This window comes from Carica papaya, chromosome 7, assembly GCF_054855325.1.
Source record: "Carica papaya isolate Zhongbai chromosome 7, ASM5485532v1, whole genome shotgun sequence".
NCBI classification, from domain to species: domain Eukaryota; kingdom Viridiplantae; phylum Streptophyta; class Magnoliopsida; order Brassicales; family Caricaceae; genus Carica; species Carica papaya.
The window spans coordinates 18,955,589-18,966,183 of NC_142315.1; the positions used below are offsets into that span (position 1 = coordinate 18,955,589).

The 10,595-nt window shown below is 36.6% G+C and overlaps 1 protein-coding gene across 1 annotated transcript; it reads right to left on the reverse strand.

Moving 5' to 3' along the window:
• Window positions 1–976: 976 nt before the first annotated feature.
• LOC110816256 (protein phosphatase 2C and cyclic nucleotide-binding/kinase domain-containing protein) lies at window positions 977–10,335 on the reverse strand. Its single transcript, XM_022044374.2, has 15 exons — window positions 8,422–10,335; window positions 7,790–7,921; window positions 7,461–7,691; window positions 7,178–7,303; window positions 6,788–6,850; window positions 6,529–6,611; window positions 5,909–6,140; window positions 4,980–5,296; window positions 4,727–4,814; window positions 4,568–4,634; window positions 4,050–4,327; window positions 3,809–3,874; window positions 3,550–3,671; window positions 1,949–2,105; window positions 977–1,838 (listed from the first exon to the last, which is right to left on the reverse strand). The coding sequence occupies exons 1-15, from the start codon at window positions 9,466–9,468 to the stop codon at window positions 1,593–1,595; spliced, it is 3,255 nt and encodes a 1,084-aa protein (XP_021900066.2). The 5' UTR covers window positions 9,469–10,335; the 3' UTR covers window positions 977–1,592.
• Window positions 10,336–10,595: the final 260 nt, after the last annotated feature.

A 10,595-nucleotide genomic window follows, 5' to 3' on the forward strand; every position in this document is an offset into this window, starting at 1 on the left:
GACCCATAATTCACAATCTTGACATATCACATTATTCATAATTTTGTAAGTAAAATTTTTTACGAAAGAAATATATAAAATAATCTATAATTTTATGCGAAAAATACATTACAATACCTAATTTAATATGAGAACATATACCAAGTAAATAATAGAAAACACAAAAGAAAAATTCTTCATTCAGTGCTATTTATTTGTAGAGAACTAATGATTGTTGGTTTCTTTATATGTATGGTAAAACTTTTTCTACATGTTTTCAAACAATTCGAATTCAAGTTGATTAAAACTTTGTTTGTGTTCGGTCAATTCCAATTTGAATCTTTTAAGTATCAAAAGAAATTCAAACATGTTTACGAATGATATAAATTCTACTTGATCGAAATTTCTTTGAACCAAACCTAAACCTCAAAAGACTCTGATTACTACAATAAAGTGAAGTCAAATGTGTTTAAAATATATTGTTTAAAAATTGACTAATATTTATATTGAAACTCCGACAGCCACTCCCTATTTTAAAGATACACATATATATATATATATATATATCGCAAGTCTCCTAGTCCTATGAAGTTGCTCAATATCATAATACCATAGCTGTATGGGGCATCACAAAGTGCTTGCCTTTTCCTTTACGACAAATCTCACAAAGACTCTTGTTTGTTTGTTTGTTTTATTCATTAAAGTGGTTGCTTTTTCTGTATTTACATCTTATGTCTCGCCATTTTATGAGCTCAAAATAGCACACTCGTTCAATCAGACAAAAAGAAAGAGGCACACGTCACGTCATGATTATGAAAAAGAAAAATTCATTTACATTGGTATGAAACCAAAGGTTCTTCATGATCAATTGTTAGTCTATGTATTGTATAAGAAGCTAGGTTTGATCTCTGCTAATCTTAGAAACTCTCCTGACTTAATAAATCTGCTATGAAGATAAACAAGAAGAAATCTTTATTTGGGTATAAAATGGAATCAGTAGAAATAATAGCACAGCGTCTGACATATTGAATATTAGAAGGGAATAATACATGTACAAGTACATAGGCATATATGACTACGAATTCACTAAGCATTATTGAGATGTTCCAACAAAATTTCCAATTTCGCTTCTCAAACAACCTAACACCGCCAATGCTGTCTACCATAATCAAAGAATGAGTAATGTATTAGCCGGACAATCCCATCATATTAGTACCGGCCTCAAGTACATAGCAGTTTTCCAGAAACTCTTAGCCCTAAAAAGCCAACATACCCCCAACCATTTACATATATACTTATTTACAGACGCCGAAAAATACACGAAAGCAAAGCAAAATTTTAAATTGTACCTGAAACTGATATCTCCATTGAATTTGTTAGATGTCTAAGTTGGCAGAACCCCCAATATACCTAAACATATATCCTTCCAATGCAACTATGAATTCACAGCATAAACTTCACAGAGTATGTGCAAATTTAGGCATCAGACTTAATGCTAATCTTTTTTTTTTTTCTTTTTTTAAGTTGTATTTTAAGTCCTGGGCTCCAAAATCAGGATAGATCAATAGGAAACCTCAAATGCGGAGAGGACAAGTAACCACAAACTTAGCCTCCTACCAGTCATCAAGCCAATCTGAAGCACCAAGATCCTCTCCATCCTGAGATGGGGATACCGGAGCAAGAGAGCAGTCATCAGGATGACTTTCCAAATGTTGAGCTATCCGGGAGACTATCTCATGAGGAACAGGAAAACTATGATCTCTGATCTCTTTCCAATCAACACTATCAAACCAAGGATGACTCTTAACGGAATTGGCACCTTGGCTTCCTAGTCTCTTACTTTCATCAACTTCAAGTAACTAAACAAAATTTTTCAATTAAAAGTAAGCAAGAGAATAATTCTGCCTCAACCATGATGCTTTAAGAGGGAAAATAACAAAAATATTGGCTAAATAGATATTAGTAAAACCTTAGTTATGAGATCAGCAGCATGAGGACTTAGAGTCTGAGGTAGAGTTATCTGTCCTTTAGCAATCTTGGCAAATGTGTCGAGCTCGCTTTCTCTCCAAGACCCAAAAGGCATATCACCTAGTAGCATGAAATAGATGAGAACTCCCAGTGCCCACCTGTTCAATTTACCAAAAATTTTTAGGTGCTGCTGACAGTTCATAGATAATAGCTCTCTGAAAAAATCAAGCAAACAATCTTTACCATATACGTAAAATTAATGGCCTAAACCTTAAAGAATAATATACCAGTATGCATGATATTTGTTCACCAAGGAAAGATAAATTCTCTTCCCCATACCAACTCCTTTTTCCCTTTTCTCATGCTTTTGCCTCCTTTCCAGCAATGGTGCACATTCAAAACCATGATAAAAACTTATACAATGCCTTCTTTCTTGAAATATATCAAGAGAGAAATGACATTACCCAGACCTGAAACAAAAGCAACAAAGGAAAAAAAGAACCTACACCAAAGGGATCAAGCATGGCCTTGATGTCACTGATCATTTTTCTCATCTTTCAAATACTATAAGGTTGGGTTTGACTTAAATGCTAATTCTATTAAACAAAAGCGAGAATAGAATGAATACAAATGAAGAAAATGGTTTAAATGAATATAAAATTTTAAATCCAAATCGATTCTATGTTCCACTTAAGGTTTTTCTTAGTCACCCTACATCAACAAGTGAAAATACAAAATTCATTATTATATATTTTAGAAAATACGTAGAGTTGTTCCCCTAGATAATCAGCAGATTGTAATTAAGTTCTATATATCAAATAATTAAGATTATGAATAAGAGAGTAAACAGACTTGAACCAGGTAGAGCTCGAGTTATAAAAGTTGTAAATAAGGCAGTGCTCACAATGAGATATGAGGAAGCATGACTAATTTAAGGAATGCTTCAACTCCAGAATATATAAATGTTCTAATCTACTAATGGCGGCGGCTGAACTGCTTGCACCGATGATTGTGAAAGATTTTTATGTTGAGAGAAGAATGGAAAGAAAGTAGTATTAGCAGGCACTAAGGAGGTGCGGCAATGATAGAGTTACAAACATATAAAAACCTCGTTTTTCTTCTTTCTGAGATAAATAGCTCCAACTATAATCTAGAGGGTATTTGTAGCCACAAGTAGGTATAATGATCAATTTCCTGCCTTCCCATTTTCTATGTATGCAATGCAAGTCCATAGAAAGCTGAGCTTCCACTGTCTTCTAGACGCTCAAACCAAAAGCAGAAACATATTTTTCATGCAGGATGTCTCTATTTTTCTCATAACTTCTCATGCAGAAATTACACTACCTTGAGCATAGCTCACAACACAGAGAAAACAAGTGGTCTGAAAATAAATCATTTGGTTGGCAGCATATATCCTCAGTAAAATTAACATGTATCCTTCAAATTAGCAGTTATGTGAAACTCATGCATTCCACTTCATACCCAATTATTCAAGTCAAATGCTTTAATCATCAGAGACCTTGAGAACTAAGAATCACTCAAATAAAAGGATTTTATATTTAATGCAAAACTTTAAAAAAAAAATAGAATGAGAATATTTACCAGTCAGCAGGGAGACCGTGGCCTTTTCCCTGGACAATTTCTGGGGCTAAAAAATCTGCTGTTCCACAAATTGTATATGTTCTCTCGAGAGATAAGTCCTTTCCAAATCTGAAATCTACAACCTACAACACAGAAAAAGGTAACAAAACATAAAGAATCATTATCTGCTGCTTTTTACATAGGTAGAAGAGGTAATACCATTTCAAAGAATGGCTTCATGGTAGAAAGCATGCTGAATGGAACAAAGAATTCCACCAACCTGTAAATGTCCTGTTTTATCCAACATTAAAATGTCAGGAGACACTCCTCTGTAGAGAACACCACTCTGAAAATCCAAATGATAAATAGACATTAGAAAACAAAAATAATAACACAGGCATAAATACATATATTACAATAATATTTGTATTCAATAGAGAGAGAGAGAGAGAGAAACAGACAGACAGACAGACAGAGACAGAAATTGAAGGCAGAAAGAGCTAAATTCTAGAGAATCAGACCTCATGTAAATCTTCCAATGCAGTTACAATAGAGGCTACACAGAACTGTGCAGATGGTTCGCTAAGGGGCGAGTGAAGTATTGAAGCCAAAGGACAAGCAAGGCAAGTATTTAGCAGAATTCCAGCATGTGTTTCATCAGTAAAAGTGCATAAAATCTGTGGCACATGAGCTGTAGGGCTTATGCTCTTCATCAGATCCTTTTCTTTTAACACTTGTGCTTCCTTTCCCAACCTCTTGACCTTCTGCTTTGAAAATCTTTTCAAGCTAAGCAAATTCTCTGATAGCAAGTCACATTTAGAATTTTCAAGGAAAAGAAAAGCAGAATTAGGATTTTGAATGCTCAATTAGTCAAAGGAAAGAAAGAGAATACTAGAGCCACTTCCCAATATTATACACTATATTCAACATCATTCCTGCTTTCATTCCAAATGTGTCACTCAAGTAAAAAGGACTACTGTCATAAAATTAAGGCCATGGAATGGAAGGAAAGCAAAAGATTGTAAGCATCAAGATGAACCTGGATCTCTCAAGAGGACAAGCCCAATTTCGCTACAGTCAGTTGAGTATAAGCATGTTCTCCATTCCTAAACATAAAGTTCAACGAAAAGATCAAAATATTTTTATTTTCTGCTAGAAGGATCTGAAAATAACTAAGGCAGGAGAGATCACCACTTACCAGATCAGAAAGTCCTACTTTAGCAAGACCAGAGATATCAATACTTTTGATAGCCTCCTTTGGGAAATTGGAAGATGAATCTCTTAACCTAAATAATGTCAACAAGCATATCAGACATATCAAACATTTACGATGAATATCTCTAACAATTCTAGAATAATTGTGATGTTTGGTCTGGTATTACAATCAAGGACATTCAGAAAGGACGTTAGATATGCATGATGAAATACTCTAAATGAGACTATTGTCATACTTTTGATCAGCCTGAGAAACCTTGGTTAAAGGCCCCACAACTGAATCAAACTTCTCCTTTGTTAAAACTGAACATATGACATCCCCCACAGCGACTGCACTTAAAGAACCCAGAGGTTCATCCAGAAGCACCCATTCACCAAAATGGCTTCCTTCTGTCTTTTCCAGAGAGAACTCTAAATCACTCTGCAAATTATCATTCTCCTTAAGATTGTCAGACTTAAGGCTGGAAACTTTAGGATTCCCTAATAAGACTGCACCAAAAGTGATTCTCACTGCCCCCTTTTGGATGATATACAATGCAGCCAGCCCTTCATTCTGCAAATAAAGAGTGAAATATAAGAACAAAGTGCAGCAAAAAGTAAATTACATAAAGAAGGAACATCTTAAGTGTACTTTTATGATAATTTTAAAATTGTCTTATTTTCAATTGTTTTAGGCTATTTAGCTAATATTAGTTATCTAGGCAGATTTTAAGTTGCTCAGGATTTAAGAAACTTCTGTTTTATTCTTTATTAGATAAATCTTATCCTTATTTGGCAGAAATTAGTGCCTATATAAGGTACAATCTGACAGAATGGACCAGATTGAAATTGAGAGTTTTCTTCAGTACATCCCCTATTATATTTCTTCCCCTGTATTCTCTTAAGTTCTATCTGTTTTTGCTTTTGCTCCCTCTGTTCTGCTCTGTCCCTCCTCCCCAGATTCTCTTTTTCCCTTGTCTGTCTAGTGCTCCCTCTTAATTCATTCTATTCCCTTATGCTTTTTATTTGTCAGTCCTACATTTCTCTAACTCTATCCTATCTTTAATCACTCGGTATCAGACTTGAGTTGTCCCATATTACAAAGCACATGATATAAGAAAAATATACATTGCTTAAAAAGCCAGTTTACCCTAAAAAATATATATTGCTTAAAAAGCAAGTTTACCCTATCAAGTATTATCTGCCCATCAGAATAGGAAACTTCAGAAAGAGATTCTGCAATATGGCTTAGCTGTAAGATTGTCAGTCTTGAAAGAAGATCCACAGATCTAAGCATCTTCAAGGATGACAAATTAGAAAACTCTGACATCAAAATTCCTCGAAAATCTTCTCTTTTCAAAGCCCACAAGGTTCCAGTTGTGACAGCACGTACAGATGCTTGCAGTGGCTTGTTATACCTGACATATCATGTTGTGTAAAAATAATATATTGTAGTTACATGCCCAGACTTATTTGCCAAACAAATTATATCGCAAGAATGAGGGATCAAACAAGTTTTCTTCTATTGGAGAAACATAATACATTTCAAGGGAAGAAAATAGAAAATCTAACAAAATTACCCTAATCAACAAGTACAGGTGAGAATATTACAGAGAAGTTGCAGTCCAGAAGTACTTAAACTCCCAAATCAAAGTGCCCTTCACTGTTAGATGTCAATTAAAATAAAAAAGCATTTGACAAATAACTAAACTATACTGATGAATCAGTTTTATGTCTCAAACAAACAAATCCTTTTTATTTCATAAGAGCAGTAAAACAATAGAAAAAAGAAAACAAAAAACCCACATCAGAGCCAGCTCGCCGAAGGACGATAATTTCTCAGCTGTATAGCGCTGCAGGACCCTAGGCACCTCTCTGTTCTTCTCTTCCTGCCGTGAGCCCCACCATCAAGAACCATATGTTAGAAATCATATTTCAATAGAAGAATAACACTCCAAGACACAAAAATCAGGTACTAGAATACTATTTTCAATTTCTAAGAAATTATTGAAGTTAGTATACCTGCTTTGAAAACACAAGCCCATAAGCAAAGCAAGAAACAAACCTGGGTTGCCAAGACCTCGAATTCTCCATTTCCAACAACATAAAAGCAGTCACCTTCACCACCCTGCAAAATATGCAAAAATTTACTCCTGTAGCTTCAGCTCTAAAATTACACCCAGAATGGAATTAGAGAAAAATATGCAATTACCAGTAACATTGATGTCAGACCACAAGGAGAGGGGTAAGATCGGGTAGGATTCTTATCATCTAATTGTTTATGCATTAATGTCGCCCAATCTTTTTTTCAGATGATAAATAGTAGAAAAACTGTAATAATATGACCACTTCATCCCATGCATTTTTCTCAAGATGTGGTTGGATTTTGTTAGCGTCTCCCATTATTGGCAGAACTCCATTCAAGTAAGAAATACTAAAAGGAAAAGTAAATGACCTGTTTAACAACGACATCCCCTGGCTGAACTTCAACTCTTTGCATGCAATCTAACAAAACATGACTTTGGGAGTCTGTAAGTTTTCTGAAGAGGAAATGGCCATCCAATGCTTGCTGAATTTGTGCCTGTGAATTATGAAACTTCCAGTAACTTAGCACCAGCCAAATACATGTCTTGAGCAAGAATTCCTTACTTTGAATAAGTTTTGCCACTTCTATCCCATAAAAAAATAGATCAAATACCAAAGTAAGCAAAGTGAAAATAATAAGAAAAAAAAATTACTTCTTCCTCCCACGTTTTCCTGTGGGCTGGAGATGAAGGAACCCAAAGATGCCCATTTTCTAGCGAGCTCTCAATAGCACGAATTCGAGCCCGTGATAAATCATGCCTGACACGCTGGTTCTTAGGGTTCCAGCTGAAGGTCGAAGGAGATTCTGATCCAGTGACCTCTACAACTTGAGGAACTGGAGGACGTAAGACAGCATCCTGACCAGTCAATTGGCCAGCGGAAGTCTTAACAAAAGATAAGAGTACTCCATTAAACATCCACCAATGATGGAAAATAGCATAAAAAGACTATTTCTAGGGAAAGCTAGTGAATAAGTTCTTACATCAGTAAGCCCATTGATATGCACAACTATCACAGTAATATCATCTGTACGAGTTTCATACTGTAGCCACAGCCTGTAAGATTCAGCCACAATTGCAGCACAAGCATCACGTGGGTCTTCATATTTTGCAACCTGGAAATTCAAAATGCAAAGAAGGAACATTGTTTACAAAGGAAAATGCAGGGAAGGTTGCATTGTTTTTTCCTCCTATGGAAGGAGACATAACAATAATACATGGAAAGATTCAAAAAATGTTCCAGCATCCTTTCCTCCTAATATTTGTGCCTGATCTACAACTCGGGCACATGACAATTTTTTAAAATTAAAAGCAAATTTTATGAATTAAAACTTCAAAAATGGAGGTTCCCAGATCCCGAAGTGGCCATCATGGAATCTTAAATGGGACAGAAGATTAGCAATCGTACTTATGCTGTCATATTTTATTGATGCATCCAATTCCAACCTCATCGAATAACTAACAGAACCATAAGAAAATGTCAGAGCAAGCAAACCTGAGTCGAGTTTGAACTAATCAACCTTTAGCCATAAATTGCTCGGAGTAAAGTCAAAGTCCAGTCTTCACGTTAATTAAACATCTTAATTGAAAAAAGAGAAGTGAAAGGATACCTTACCATGTCAACCACAGTTTGGCTAGAGAGAAACTCGAAGACTCCATCGCTAGCAAGTACAAAGAAGGGATGGTTTGCCGTCAGCTCTAAAACGACAATCTCCGGATTAGCCACAACCCCAATAGTCTCAGCAATCGAATCACCAATACTCCTTGTAAAAGCTGTGCCTGGATACATCCCATGAGGCACCCAGAGCCTAGGAGGATCACCATCATCACCCTCCTCAGTTCCCCAACACTGCACATTAGGATTCTTCAGCCCCTCAATCTGATCCAAGGTAAGCACTCGGGCCCCACATAGCTTTACCCGTTCAAGCTCGTCTGCTCGAAACGGTGTCTGATCGATGGATAAATCAACAGCTACAAGCTCTTCTCCTCTCCTCTCAGCTATAACAGCCCTGGAATCACCAGAATTTGCAACGTATATCGTCCTACCTCTAACCAAAACCGTGATTGCAGTCGTTCCGCTCATGCTATCATCCAAAGTATCATCATGCAGCTGAGAATTCGTCGTCAAAAAGCCAGAGTTGCAGGCCTCAACGGCATCCACATGAAATTTACTATTCCTAAGTAGATTCTCACATAGCTTTCTCTTAACAAACTGTGAGCACGGAGCACCAAATTCTCCATGTCCGTCAAATACCCCAAAGAAATTATCATCCGGGTTAGACCCAAACGGTGTGTGAATACAAAAACTATCCTGATTGGCTTTATCTAGAGCATCTGGATAGTACCCTCTTTGAGACAAGTAAGAGTACCGCAGTTTATAGTTTCCTGATGGCACCGTCACTGTTCTTGACCCGTCCGGTGGAAGAAACTGAGAAGAAACCCTAGAAAGTCTGGTGATGGCCAATTCAGGGTCTCTAGTTAAACTTAATTGGTTGATTTGGTCCCTGATTTCCGCTTCTGGTCCATCTGATGATGTAGGAGAGAACACGCCCAACTCTGTCCCTGCTGCTGTCGTTCTCGTAGCAGTTTCGGGTTCTTTGATTCTCGCTTCTCTAGTTGCACAAATCTCACCAATACAAGCTCTCGAGTAGACACAACCCATCACTGAAAAAAACAAATGGAGGCAAACACAGATCTCGAAATCATGAGCAAATTCATTTAGGATCGATTATCTGTGACTGTGAAGCATCACAAGGACTCTGAACGCCAGTTCATGTTCCCCTGCCTCCAGAAGTCACTCCACATTTCTCAAGAATTGGAACTTTCGAATCATAATTTCTTGAAATTTTGACTTGCTCCAGAGAATTTACAAGCATCGCCAGAGAATCTATGAATAAACGAACTGGTTTAACAGAATTCAATCAAATTCAAACCTTATCTACTGACGTATATACGCAGTAAATGACGGGTTTAGCGGAGGGGAAAAATTCGAAACTGGACAAATCCCAGCAAAACCCGCTAGTTTTTCGCAATGAGAATCTGAAAATAAAATGTAACTGAAATTTTTTTAAATATTTGCAGAAACACAAGGCCAATAGCAAGTTCCCGATCTACTGCTTTCAAGAACCGTTACAAAAATATTTAAAAAAACCAAAAACAAAAACAAAACGAAACAAAATGAAGAGTGAGATTAAAAAATGATTACAGTATCAGGCACTCCTAGTAGTTCTTTACCACTAAAAAAACTATTATCATAATAATTTTATAATAATAACCCACAGAAAAAGTTGTCACTAAGCAAATAGAAACCAGTGCGTGCGAATTGTGAAAGAGATGGAGCAATGGAGACACCGAGAACTGGTTAAAGATTGAAAAAGTAAAAAGGATGACGAAAAGGAAGGAAAGAGAGAGCGAAGCAGAGGGAAATGGCGGCGCATTTTAGATGGTGGGGGACTGAGGTACGCAAGGTGCGTAAGTTGGTGAAGAAGAGGGGATAGTGGCGGTGATTGGTTGGTTTTAGAGACATGGAGAGTGGGATGATTGGGGTGTGGCGTAATACGCCAAGTGCGTAAAGGCAGCAGAGAGGGGTCACGATTATCTATCTAACAAGTGGATTAGGCGTACGATAAGAGGAGACGTGTCAGTGCCTGTTTGCAAAGAAAGAAACATCATAGCCTCATGTGGCCCACACACCCACATTTCTATCCTTCTACTTGTAAAAAATATGTGTGTGTGTATACAATGGAGGGAGGACAAAATTTTTACACATTTAGAGAGTGTTAAATAATT